The 14,645-nt window shown below is 41.4% G+C and overlaps 1 protein-coding gene across 2 annotated transcripts in view; it reads left to right on the top strand.

Annotated features, from left to right (window-relative positions):
* The window catches only part of fbxo38 (F-box protein 38), a 216,081-nt gene that overhangs the window by 112,525 nt on the left and 88,911 nt on the right, over positions 1 to 14,645 (top strand). For both annotated transcript variants that reach the window (XM_034181007.1, XM_034181008.1), the window contains 2 exons: positions 133 to 288; positions 6,161 to 6,895. In XM_034181007.1, coding sequence (XP_034036898.1) covers positions 133 to 288; positions 6,161 to 6,895 — 891 coding nt within the window. The remainder of the gene's footprint in view (positions 1 to 132; positions 289 to 6,160; positions 6,896 to 14,645) is intronic.

Genomic DNA, 14,645 nt, shown 5'->3' with positions numbered 1-14,645 from the left:
TTTACGGAAATGGAAACTAGTGTTGTCGGAGGTTTGCGCTCTGCAAGCGCTCTAGTTTAAAATGTGTATTTATTAGTAAAAATGCTGGAATCGTCCGCTCATGTTGTCCTTCACATCCTTGCTGTTGTCCAGGTCCCAGTGGTTTGGTGCAGCAGTGCCGGCCAGCCGACGTGGCCGTCCCCAAGCCTCTGGTGGTGATGTCAGACTCTGAGAGTGACGAAGAGGAGGGCATGGTTCCGCGGCACGTGCCAGCTTCACATTCCCAGCAAACAACCTCCTGTATTGAAGGTATCAGCTTAAACCCTTCAGTTCTTAATGTCCTCAAAAGGTAGTCGTTTCTACACATTGCAAAGTGTTCACAGCCAGTCGTTAAGATTACAACTTCACTTTGATTATATTAATGTGTACATTTACTTTGCCAACCACATGTATGAAATACTTTCACTCCTACACTGTCAACTGTGTTGGAAATAATACCAGTCTTCAATATAAAGAAGAACATTTGCTCATATTAATTTGCTTTTCCCTCCAGTAGAGTTGAGGCAACACGTCACATCTGTCAAAGTTGTCTGTTGGTGTCAAAGCCAATTTCAATTTATATAGCGCCAAATCACAACAGAGTTGCCTCAAGGCGCTTCACACAGGTAAAGTCTAACCTTACCAACCCCCAGAGCAACAGTGGTAAGGAAAAACTCCTTCTGAGGAAGAAACCTCAAGCAGACCAGACTCAAAGGGGTGACCCTCTGCTTGGGCCATGATACAGACATAATTCACAGAACAATTCAAGGATGAATATACAAGAAATGCTATTGGCGCACAGGACAGGAGGATCGCCAACACGAACACAACTCCCATCTCTGGATGGAGCTGCACCTTAAACAGAGAGAAGAAACAGAATCAGGCATCAGAAAGACAAAAAATACTGTATAATTTGTCAGCATTAAACAACAAGAAAAACAGAAATACTAAGGTGATCGCCGGCCGCTAGCCCTAAACTTCACTAAAAGACCCAGAATTTAGGTTAAGGGTTTAGATTAAGTTGAGGCCGCGACACGCTCCGTTTACTAATGAAATGAATTGAGTAAAAAGTGTAAAACAAAACTGTACCAGTATGCTAGCCATATGAAAGGGAAAATAAGTGTGTCTTAAGTCTGGACTTGAAAGTCTCCACAAAATCTGATTGTTTTATTGACGCAGAGAGATCATTCCACAGAACAGGGGCACGATAAGAGAAAGCTCTGTGACCTGCAGACTTCTTATTCACCCTAGGGACACAAAGTAGTCCTGCACCCTGAGAACATAAAGCCCGGGCTGGTACGTAAGGTTTAATTAGGTCAGCTAGGTAGGGAGGTGTCAGTCCATGAATAATTTTATAGGTTAGTAGCAGAACCTTAAAATCTGATCTCACTGGGACAGGAAGCCAGTGAAGGGATGCCAAAATGGGTGTAATGTGGTTAAACTTTCTGCTTTGTGTCAAAAGCCCTAATGCTAGGCTGCGGTAAACCAGAAAACAGAACATTGCAGTCGTCCAATCTCGAAGAGATGAACACATGGATCAAGGTCTCAGCATCAGCCATAGACAGGATGGGACGAATCTTCACTATATTTCGCAGGTGGAAGAAAGCAGTCCTAGTAATATTTCTAATGTGGAGATCAAAGCACAATGCAGGATCAAAAATTACCCCAAGGTTCCTCACTTTGTCAGTGTGATGTATGACACACGAGCCTAGGCTGAGCATTAACTGGTCAAATTGATGCCGATGTCTCACTGGACTTTTCACTGATGCAAGGCAATCTTCTAAGGATTTTATGTGAACGAGATTACCAGCAGTTATCAGCATGTACAATAGTGTTCAGAATAATAGTAGTGCTATGTGACTAAAAAGATTAATCCAGGTTTTGAGTATATTTCTTATTGTTACATGGGAAACAAGGTACCAGTAGATTCAGTAGATTCTCACAAATCCAACAAGACCCAGCATTCATGATATGCACACTCTTAAGGCTATGAAATTGGGCTATTAGTAAAAAACAAAAAGTAGAAAAGGGGGTGTTCACAATAATAGTTGGCTGTCTGCTGTTGACGCTACAAACTCAAAACTATTATGTTCAAACTGCTTTTTTATCAATCCTGTGAATCACTAAACTAGTATTTAGTTGTATAACCACAGTTTTTCATGATTTCTTCACATCTGCGAGGCATTAATTTTGTTGGTTTGGAACCAAGATTTTGCTGGTTTACTAGTGTGCTTGGGGTCATTGTCTTGTTGAAACACCCATTTCAAGGGCATGTCCTCTTCAGCATAAGGCAACATGACCTCTTCAAGTATTTTGACATATCCAAACTGATCCATGATACCTGGTATGCGATATATAGTCCCAACACCATAGTAGGAGAAACATGCCCATATCATGATGCTTGCACCACCATGCTTTACTGTCTTCACTGTGAACTGTGGCTTGAATTCAGACTTTGGGGGTCGTCTCACAAACTGTCTGCTGCCCTTGGACCCAAAAAGAACAATTTTACTCTCATCAGTCCACAAAATATTCCTCCATTTCTCTTTAGGCCAGTTGATGTGTTCTTTGGCAAATTGTAACCTCTTCTGCACATGTCTTTTATTTAACAGAGGGACTTTGCGGGGGATTCTTGCAAATAAATTAGCTTCACACAAGCGTCTTCTAACTGTCACAGCACTTACAGGTAACTCCAGACTGTCTTTGATCATCCTGGAGCTGATCAATGGGTGAGCCTTTGCCATTCTGGTTATTCTTCTATCCATTTTGATGGTTGTTTTCCATTTTCTTTCACGCGTCTCTGTTTTTTTTTGTCCATTTTAAAGCATTGGAGATCATTGTAGATGAACAGCCTATAATTTTTTGCACCTGCGTATAAGTTTTCCCCCTCTCCAATCAACTTTTTAATCAAACTATGCTGTTCTTCTGAACAATGTCTTGAACGTCCCATTTTCCTCAGGCTTTCAAAGAGAAAAGCATGTTCAACAGGTGCTGGCTTCATCCTTAAATAGGGAACACCTGATTCACACCTGTTTGTTCCACAAAATTGACGAACTCACTGACTGAATGCCACACTACTATTATTGTGAACACCCCCTTTTCTACTTTTTTTTTTACTAATAGCCCAATTTCATAGCCTTAAGAGTGGGCATATCATGAATGCTTGGTCTTGTTGGATTTGTGAGAATCTACTGAATCTACTGGTACCTTGTTTCCCATGTAACAATAAGAAATATACTCAAAACCTGGATTAATCTTTTTAGTCACATAGCACTACTATTATTCTGAACACTACTGTATAACTGAGTATCATCAGCATAGCAGTTAAAGGTAATCCCAAAACGCCACAGTATGTGCCCAAGGGGTGCTATATAAAGGGAGAAAAGCAGGGGGCCTAAGACAGACCCCTGTGGAACCCAAAATTTCATGTCACTAAGGTTAGAGGTAGTGTTATTGTGCAAAACACAGTGAGAACGACTGGTCAAGTATGACGTCAGCCATGCAAGGGCACTCCCAGTAATCCCAAAATGATTTTCCAGCCTATCAAGTAGAATATGATGATCCACTGTATCAAATGCAGCACTGAGATCAAACAGCACCAGAACCGTAGTGGTGTCCGAATCCATTGCAAGCAGAAGATCATTCACCACTTTCGTGAGAGCCGTCTCTGTGGAATGATATTTTTTTAAAGCAGACTGCAGTGGCTCAAAAAGATTATTCTCAGTAAGATAGTCCACGAGCTGCCGTGAAACCACTTTTTCCAGAATTTTAGAGCAACATGATAGATTTGATATTGGCTGATAGTTTTTCAGTACACTAGGGTTAAGATTAGGTTTCTTAAGTAGTGGATTAATCACTGCAGATTTGAAACATTTAGGAACAGATCCAGAAGTTAAAGAAAGATTAATAATTTCCAGCACAGTCGGCCCAAGAGTGGGCCACAGGTCCTTAAACAGTTTTGTTTGTATACAACCCCTGGCAATAATTATGGAATCACCGACCTCAGAGGATGTTCATTCAGTTGTTTAATTTTGTAGAAAAAAAGCAGATCACAGACATGACACAAAATAGTAATTTCAAATGGCAGCTTTCTGGCTTTAAGAAACACTATAAGAAATCAGGAAAAAAATTTGTGGCAGTCAGTAATGGTTACTTTTTTAGACCAAGCAGAGGGGAAAAAAATATGGACTCACTCAATTCTGAGGAATAAATTATGGAATCACCCTGTACATTTTCATCCCCAAAACTAACACCTGCATCAAATCAGATCTGCTCGTTAGTCTGCATCTAAAAAGGAGTGAACACACCTTGGAGAGCTGTTGCACCAAGTGGACTGACATGAATCATGGCTCCAACACGAGAGATGTCAATTAAAACAAAGGAGAGGATTATCAAACTCTTGAAAGAGGGTAAATCATCATGCAATGTTGCAGAAGATGTTGGTTGTTGACAGTCAGCTGTGTCTAAACTCTGGACCATATACAAACAACATGGGAAGGTTGTTAAAGGCAAACATACTGGTAGACCAAGGAAGACATCAAAGCGTCAAGACAGAAAACTTAAAGCAATATGTCCCAAAAATCGAAAATGCACAACAAAACAAATGAGGAACGAATGGGAGGAAACTGGAGTCAACGTCTGTGACCGAACTGTAAGAAACCGCCTAAAGGAAATGGGATTTACATACAGAAAAGCTAAACGAAAGCCATCATTAACACCTAAACAGAAAAAAACAAGGTTACAATGGGCTAAGGAAAAGCAATCGTGGACTGTGGATGACTGGATGAAAGTCATATTCAGTGATGAATCTCAAATCTGCATTGGGCAAGGTGATGATGCTGGAACTTTTGTTTGGTGCTGTTCCAATGAGATTTATAAAGATGACTGCCTGAAGAGAACATGTAAATTTCCACAGTCATTGATGATATGGGGCTGCATGTCAGGTAAAGGCACTGGGGAGATGGCTGTCATTACATCATCAATAAATGCACAAGTTTACGTTGATATTTTGGACACTTTTCTTATCCCATCAATTGAAATGATGTTTGGGGATGATGAAATCATTTTTCAAGATGATAATGCATCTTGCCATAGAGCAAAAACTGCAAAAACATTCCTTGCAAAAAGACACATAGGGTCAATGTCATGGCCTGCAAATAGTCCGGATCTTAATCCAATTGAAAATCTTTGGTGGAAGTTGAAGAAAATGGTCCATGACAAGGCTCCAACCTGCAAAGCTGATCTGGCAACAGCAATCGGAGAAAGTTGGAGCCAGATTGATGAAGAGTACTGTTTGTCACTCATTAAGTCCATGCCTCAGAGACTGCAAGCTGTTATAAAAGCCAGAGGTGGTGCAACAAAATACTAGTGATGTGTTGGAGCGTTCTTTTGTTTTTCATGATTCCATAATTTTTTCCTCAGAATTGAGTGAGTCCATAGTTTTTTCCCTCTGCTTGGTCTAAAAAAGTAACCGTTACTGACTGCCACAATTATTTTTCCTGATTTCTTACAGTGTTTCTTAAAGCCAGAAAGTTGCCATTTGAAATGACTTTAGTTTTGTGTCATGTCTGTGATCTGCTTTCTTTCTACAAAATTAAACAACTAAATGAACATCCTCCGAGGCCGGTGATTCCATAATTTTTGCCAGGGGTTGTAGGATCAAATAAACAGGTTGTGCTTTTTATTGACGTTTCAGTAGAATATGTTCTGCCAAACAGTGGAGGGTTAATGTGTAGCAGAAACACACTTGCTTTTGGTGGGTATTGCTGAAGTAGTGCAGACACGAACAATGTCTCTGGAGGAGGAGTATGGAGCGAGCACACTTTAGTCAGTTGGTAGATAACGGACAGCCCATAGAAAATTTCCCCACAAAAATGGGTTTATGCACCGTCAGATTCCCACCAAGTCTCACGCTAAAACATCATGAGATGACACCACCGTATAGCAGTGCTGGATGGCTGTATAATGGCACAACGCCATTATTCCATTGTCTGGGCAGAACCCTGCTAACCATCACACACTGCATTACAGATCTCTAGTTTGCTTTCTACTTCAGCATGACGTGGTAGGTAGTAATGTATAACCAACCAACTTCTTTTCAGTGTTGAAGTATATGTTGACATTACTGTCGGTATGTCTGCAGGTAAAGGAAAGACGCCATTGCGGCGGGCTAACAATATGGCTGCTGAAGTGACGGTACCGTTGGACAACTCAGAGACCTGGATGCCCGAAAGTAGTTGTGAGAAAAGCTGTCAGGTCAGCAGTGAACAGATCAAGGCAGACATGAAGACCGCGTCCGAGTACAGCCGGAGGACTACAAATAAAGGAACTTCTACTGAGAGCGGGGAACATGCAGCAAGGCAGGGGGCTGACCGGGGACTAACCTGTGGAACTGGGACTGCTGGAACTGCTGCACAGACCAGAACAGTGCAAGGACCTGGAAGTCTGGGTCAAATTGGTGCGGGACAGGCCACATCACAGCAAGTGGATGGATGTGGGAGGGTGTTTCCAGGAACAGCCCAGATACCAAGCACAACCACTGAGAGGGCAGCCAGAGCTGGTCCCAGTGAAGACACAGAGGGCCTTTCTGGAGTCAGCAACGGAGGAAATTGTACGAGTGGAGTTGGCGTGAGTCAAAGTGTTGGTAGTGGAGTGGAACGTGTGGAGCTCAGAGGAGCTGCTGAAACCCAGCCTTCTACAAGAACAGAGCTGCTGGGTGGACAGTTGGGGAAACGGCGTCCCCCACCTGGATCTCACCACGGGGCTGTGGGCTCCAGTTTACAGCTCTGCCGGGGCAGGGAGGATGACTTTGTTCCCAGGCGACCTTTAACCCGATCTTGCACCCGTATCTCCTCAGTGTCCCTGTTACCTGAGACAGGTAAGACTGTGTGAATGACTGATTTCCGGGTGAGATTCACTCTTACTCATTATATGAACCAATCAAGTCTTAAAAACGGCTGAACTTACCCAAATCTGATATACTTACATTAGTGAGCTGGCCCCCAGTAAGTTACAGGTTCATAATGAAGGCAACAAATCAAATTTAATTTAGTCAAAAGGGAAGGGTTGGACAACAAAAGCTAAAAAAACTGGCAGTTATATTTTCACGTAACGACAAGCTCTGATAATCATACAGTAGATATTTTTATCGTGTCCAGTGTTCCTGGAAACATCCTGATGCAGCTTCTGCAGGTCATGGACCAGTTTACTGTATTTCTTGAAGAGTGTCAAACTGATGTCATCAAGCTGCTTGAAGCTCATGTCATCAATGTCATTTCTGCCGCTATCGCAGCGGACATGACATTCCTCCATCAAGTATCTGGACTTACACTCAGACAGGGTGAGAAGCTTGGGGAGCAGAGATGTTGCTGCTTCTCATCCAAAGGATCCAGCTCATTTGGTCCAGGCGTCTGGTGAGGAGGCCACCTGGTGGTCTATGTAGGGAGGTCTTTCAGGCACATCCAACTGGGAGGAGGCCCTGGGAAGCCAGGAGCCGGTCATCCATCCCCATGTTGGGCTTGGGTGGGCTTCATAGATAATTGGCAAAGCTTCTGGGGGAAACCTGGTCTTGTTAGGAGATACGGCATCCATCCCACTTTGGATGGAGCAGCTCTCATTTCTAGAAATCTGGCCAATTTTCTTAAATCCTCCAAACCGTGACTATCCAGGGTTGGGACCAGGAAGCAGAGTTGTAGTCTTACACACCTCTCTGCAGCTTCTCTCCCCCTGACATCCCCTCATTACCCCATCCCCGTAGAGACGGTGCCTGCTCCCAGACTACCAATAACCAGCAAAAATCTATTTAAGCATAAAAATTCAAAAAGAAAAAATAATATAGCACCTTCAACTGCACCACAGACTAAAACAGTTAAATGTGGTCTATTAAACATTAGGTCTCTCTCTTCGAAGTCCCTGTTAGTAAATGATATAATAATTGATCAACATATTGATTTATTCTGCCTTACAGAAACCTGGTTACAGCAGGATGAATATGTTAGTTTAAATGAGTCAACACCCCCAAGTCACACTAACTGTCAGAACGCTCATAGCACGGGCCGAGGCGGAGGATTAGCAGCAATCTTCCATTTCAGCTTATTAATTAATCAAAAACCCAGACAGAGCTTTAATTCATTTGAAAGCTTGACTCTTAGTCTTGTCCATCCAAATTGGAAGTCCCAAAAAACAGTTTTATTTATTATCTATCGTCCTCCTGGTCGTTACTGTGAGTTTCTCTGTGAATTTTCAGACCTTTTGTCTGACTTAGTGCTTAGCTCAGATAAGATCATTATAGTGGGCGATTTTAACATCCACACAGATGCTGAGAATGACAGCCTCAACACTGCATTTAATCTATTATTAGACTCAATTGGCTTTGCTCAAAATGTAAATGAGTCCACCCACCACTTTAATCATATCTTAGATCTTGTTCTGACTTATGGTATGGAAATTGAAGACTTAACAGTATTCCCTGAAAACTCCCTTCTGTCTGATCATTTCTTAATAACATTTACATTTACTCTGATGGACTACCCAGCAGTGGGGAATAAGTTTCATTACACTAGAAGTCTTTCAGAAAGCACTGTAACTAGGTTTAAGGATATGATTCCTTCTTTATGTTCTCTAATGCCATATACCAACACAGTGCAGAGTAGCTACCTAAACTCTGTAAGTGAGATAGAGTATCTCGTCAAAAGTTTTACATCCTCATTGAAGACAACTTTGGATGCTGTAGCTCCTCTGAAAAAGAGAGCTTTAAATCAGAAGTGCCTGACTCTGTGGTATAACTCACAAACTCGCAGCTTAAAGCAGATAACCCGTAAGTTGGAGAGGAAATGGCATCTCACTAATTTAGAAGATCTTCACTTAGCCTGGAAAAAGAGTCTGTTGCTCTATAAAGAAGCCCTCCGTAAAGCTAGGACATCTTTCTACTCATCACTAATTAAAGAAAATAAGAACAACCCCAGGTTTCTTTTCAGCACTGTAGCCAGGCTGACAGAGTCAGAGCTCTATTGAGCTCTCTTTGCTAATAAAATTTTAACTATTAGAGAAAATATTACTCATAACCATCCCAAAGACGTATCGTTATCCTTTGCTGCTTTCAGTGATGCCGGTATTTGGTTAGACTCTTTCTCTCCGATTGTTCTGTCTGAGTTATTTTCATTAGTTACTTCATCCAAACCATCAACATGTCTATTAGACCCCATTCCTACCAGGCTGCTCAAGGAAGCCCTACCATTATTTAATGCTTCGATCTTAAATATGATCAATCTATCTTTGTTAGTTGGCTATGTACCACAGGCTTTTAAGGTGGCAGTAATTAAACCATTACTTAAAAAGCCATCACTTGACCCAGCTATCTTAGCTAATTATAGGCCAATCTCCAACCTTCCTTTTCTCTCAAAAATTCTTGAAAGGGTAGTTGTAAAACAGCTATCTGATCATCTGCAGAGGAATGGTCTATTTGAAGAGTTTCAGTCAGGTTTTAGAATTCATCATAGTACAGAAACAGCATTAGTGAAGGTTACAAATGATCTTCTTATGGCCTCAGACAGTGGACTCATCTCTGTGCTTGTTCTGTTAGACCTCAGTGCTGCTTTTGATACTGTTGACCATAAAAGTTTATTACAGAGATTAGAGCATGCCATAGGTATTAAAGGCACTGCACTGCGGTGGTTTGAATCATATTTATCTAATAGATTACAATTTGTTCATGTAAATGGGGAATCTTCTTCACAGACTAAGGTTAATTATGGAGTTCCACAAGGTTCTGTGCTAGGACCAATTTTATTCACTTTATACATGCTTCCCTTAGGCAGTATTATTAGACGGCATTGCTTACATTTTCATTGTTACGCAGATGATACCCAGCTTTATCTATCCATGAAGCCAGAGGACACACAATTAGCTAAACTGCAGGATTGTCTTACAGACATAAAGACATGGATGACCTCTAATTTCCTGCTTTTAAACTCAGATAAAACTGAAGTTATTGTACTTGGCCCCACAAATCTTAGAAACATGGTGTCTAACCAGATCCTTACTCTGGATGGCATTACCCTGACCTCTAGTAATACTGTGAGAAATCTTGGAGTCATTTTTGATCAGGATATGTCATTCAATGCACATATTAAACAAATATGTACGACTGCTTTTTTCCATTTACGCAATATCTCTAAAATTAGAAAGGTCTTGTCTCAGAGTGATACTGAAAAACTAATTCATGCATTTATTTCCTCTAGGCTGGACTATTGTAATTCATTATTATCAGGTTGTCCTAAAAGTTCCCTGAAAAGCCTTGAGTTAATTCAAAATGCTACATCTAGAGTACTAACGGGGACTAGGAGAGAGCATATCTTACCCATATTGGCCTCTCTTCATTGGCTTCCTGTTAATTCTAGAATAGAATTTAAAATTCTTCTTCTTACTTATAAGGTTTTGAATAATCAGGTCCCATCTTATCTTAGGGACCTCATAGTACCATACCACCCCAATAGAGCGCTTCGCTCTCAGACTGCAGGCTTACTTGTAGTTCCTAGGGTTTATAAGAGTAGAATGGGAAGCAGAGCCTTCAGCTTTCAGGCTCCTCTCCTGTGGAACCAGCTCCCAATTCAGATCAGGGAGACAGACACCCTCTCTACTTTTAAAATTAGGCTTAAAACTTTCCTTTTTGCTAAAGCTTATAGTTAGGGCTGGATCAGGTGACCCTGAACCATCCCTTAGTTATGCTGCTATAGACTTAGACTGCTGGGGGGTTCCCATGATACACTGTTTCTTTCTCTTTTTGCTCTGTATGCACCACTCTGCATTTAATCATTAGTGATTGATCTCTGCTCCCCTCCACAGCATGTCTTTTTCCTTGTTCTCTCTCTCAGCCCCAACCAGTCCTAGCAGAAGACTGCCCCTCCCTGAGCCTGGTTCTGCTGGAGGTTTCTTCCTGTTTAAAGGGAGTTTTTCCTTCCCACTGTCGCAAGTGCTTGCTCACAGGGGGTCATTTTGACCATTGGGGTTTTTACATAATTATTGTATGGCCTTGCCTTACAATATAAAGCGCCTTGGGGCAACTGTTTGTTGTGATTTGGCGCTATATAAATGAAATTGATTGATTGATTGATGTTGTTGGTGTATTACCACTGGACATGGCGAGCCAGTAGTCCGTCCCTGTGTTGTCGATGTATCGGCGCTGGAAGCGGCGAGCCGTAGTCCGTCCCCGTGTTGTTGATGTATCGGCGCTGGATGAGGCGAGCCTTGTAGTCTGCTGTTTGTGCAGCAGCTCAGAGTTGAACAAACAGTTTGTGTCGTCATCTCGCTGTGTCTGAGTGAACATCAGCAGCACATCAGCAGCGAAGTTAACATCTTTACACTTTGTTTTCTGTCAAAGTCAGTGCACGTCATCTGGTTGTGCTGGTGTGGAGCCCACAGCGGCTACTTTTTTGCATATAACAGTACATACAGTTGTATTTCTAAGGATGTCTTGAGAAAAAAAAAATCACCCTTTTACCTGCCAATCAGGTATCACTTTCCACATAATACATTTTATTTATTGGCACCTTTCTCAGCACTCACACATGATTAACAACAAATAAAACAACAATAAAAACAAATTACCACCGATAAGATATAAGAAACTGATTCAAATCAGGCAGTGCAGTTTGTCAGATAAAGCCGTCTGAAACAGAAGGGTTTGAGTTTGGATTTGAAGAATGGGAGAGAGGTTACATTTCTAACTTGGTTATGGCATTAAAGGTAGGATATGTCATAGAATCGAGTGGACGTCGACATTGTGTCACCTTTACTTTGAACACCAAACATTCACTACAGTCAAAACTATGTCCTGTCAGTCTACATTGTACAACCCCAATTCCATTGAAGTTGGGACGTTGTGTAAAATACAGAATACAATGATTTGCAAATCCTCTTCAACCGATATTCAGTTGAATACACCACAAAGACGAGATATTTAATGTTCAAACTGATAAACTTTATTGTTTTTGTGCAAATATTTGCTCATTTTGAAATGGATGCCTGCAACATGTTTCAAAAAAGCTGGGACAGTGGCAACAAAAGACTGGGAAAGTTGATGAATGCTCAAAGAACACCTGTTTGGAACATTCCACAGGTGAACAGGTTAATTGGAAACAGGTGAGTGTCATGATTGGGTATAAAAGGAGCATCCCCAAAAGGCTCAGCCGTTCACAAGCAAAGATGGGGTGAGGATCACCACTTTGTGAACAACTGCGTGAAAAAATAGTCCAACAGTTTAAGAACAATGTTTCTCAATGTTCAGTTGCAAGGAATTTAGGGATTCCATCATCTACAGTCCATAATATAGTCAGAAGATTCAGAGAATCTGGAGAACTTTCTACATGTAAGCAGCAAGGCCGAAAACCAGCGTTGAATGTCCATAACCTTCGATCCCTCAAGTGGCACTGCATTAAAACTGACATCAATGTGTAAAGGATCTTACCGCGTGGGTCAGGAACACTTCAGAAAACCATTGTCAGTTAAAACAGTTTGTCACTACATCTACAAGTGCAAGTTAAAACTCTACCATGCAAAGTGAAAGCCAAACATCAACATCCAGAAACACTGCCGCCTTCTCTGGGCCCGAGCTCATTTGAAATGGACAGATGCAAAGTGGAAAAATGTGCTGTGGTCTGATTAGTCCACATTTCTAATTGTTTTTAGAAATCATGGATGTGTGCTGTCTGTGTGTGCATAAAATCTGGAGTTTCCTTGACAACAGCAGGCTGTAAGGGAGAGCAAATAAGGAGGGAGCCGAATGCTTCACCAAGGCCATTGAAATCCTTCTGGAGGAAAACAAGCGAAGTGTTTTGACCTTTGGTAGCTGATAAGGCTGCCATGTTTTGGGTTAGGCAGAGAGATACAGAAATTCCATTTGTGGCTCCTCTGACCATTGAAATCCAATTCATGAATATTCCCTGGTCTCCAACATCTTTCTTTGCAAGGCAGGGTGAGAGAAATAAATCTCCCATATGACAACAATTGCACAGTCCATTAAACAGTAAAACAAAAGTAAGGTTTATGCAAGTGCAATTGGCCTTTCAGAGTGAATGCATCAGACGCCGCAGACAACACCCCCCAACAGGTCAGTTATGTCACGTTGGATGTGGCAGTGGGGGTGGCAGTTTCTACGTTACACACTCAATTTTTCCAAACCCCAAAATAGCTGAGCAATTGCCATCTTGGATTTGCATCTGTAGAACCACAAAAAAAGTGTAAAGAAAGAGCAGTAGAATGCGTCTCCCATCATCCTACTGGGAGAAGCTCTTATTTTCAGCTGCTTTTTGGAGCTGAGGGAGAACTGATGACTTGGTGGGATCGATCAAACCGTGACAGTGTGCAAAGCCGCATGGAGGAGCTGCAGGTCAGGCTTCATTCCGGAGGAAGACACGCAGCCGGGACTCAATCCAAAACTCCTCACCTTTGGATATATACAAACACCCAGTTTGACCAACAGAGCTTAGTTCTGCAGCTTAGTGTGAGGTAAGAATAATTTAACAATAAAACATGACGTTGCTGCATTGCTGAAGGTTTAATGCTCAGCTAATGTTTGCTTAGCCTTTTAGCACAGTTGAGCTGAGTGAATGCTTTAATTTGTAAATGGTTCAGGCTATTTTTATTTTTACCAAATAAAGCTATACAGCGTTTTTGTTTGTTCCAGGGAAGGTGGTGGCGCGGCACATTAAGCAGTTACAGAGAGAGAGGGGCTGATCACTGATCACTTCACTAAAGAATAACCAAGGAGAGACCGTTACAGAGTCAACTCAAATAAATGAAACATTTAAAGATTTCTATGAAATGCTTTACAGTTCGAGATAAATAGTGATGCAGCAGAAGTAGATGTTTTATTTAGATGGAATTCATATACCCGTAGTCCCAGGAGAGTTTAGAACTGACCCAAACAAAGTCATAACTTTAAAGGAAATATCTGCAGCTATTGATAGTCTGAAAGCAGGAAAAACATCCGGCCCAGAGGGTTTACCAATATAAATGTAAAGGTAGCTTACTGACACCACTTTTGGAAATGTCTAGGGAATCCTTTGACCATGGTACATCGCTGCTCTCTTTGAGAGGAGCATTGATCACCCTGCTCCCTAATGCTGGTAAACCAAATACTGAATGTGAAAACCTGAGAGCAGTTAGTCTGCTAAATGCATATTTAAATGTGTTGTGCAAGAAGGTTTGAAGGAATTATACCAGAGATAATTGGAAGGGAACAGAACAGCTTAATTAGGGGCAGGCAGGGTTTCCACAATGTTAGGAGCCTTTTAAATATACTCCACAATCAAAAGGGGGCTCCCAATACAAATGTTAAGTCATTGAATGCTGAAAAGGCTTTCGATAGAGTGGAATTGCCCTACCTCCAGTGAGGAAAATAAGTATTTTTACACCCTGCAGTTTTGCAAGTTCTCCCACTTAGAAATCATGGAGGGGTCTGAAATTTTCATCTTAGGTGCATGTCCACTGTGAGAGACATAATAATAATAATAAAAAAAAAGAATCCGGAAATCAAAATGTATGATTTTGTTTAATAATTTATTTGTATGTTGCTGCTGCAAATAAGTATTTGAGCCCCTACAAACCAGTAAGAATTCTGGCTCTCATAA

The sequence above is a fragment of the Thalassophryne amazonica genome, chromosome 11 (assembly GCF_902500255.1).
Source record: "Thalassophryne amazonica chromosome 11, fThaAma1.1, whole genome shotgun sequence".
Classification (NCBI taxonomy): Eukaryota; Metazoa; Chordata; class Actinopteri; order Batrachoidiformes; family Batrachoididae; genus Thalassophryne; species Thalassophryne amazonica.
The sequence above is the reverse complement of the archived record's forward strand: the minus strand, read 5'-3'. Positions and strand labels throughout refer to the sequence as shown.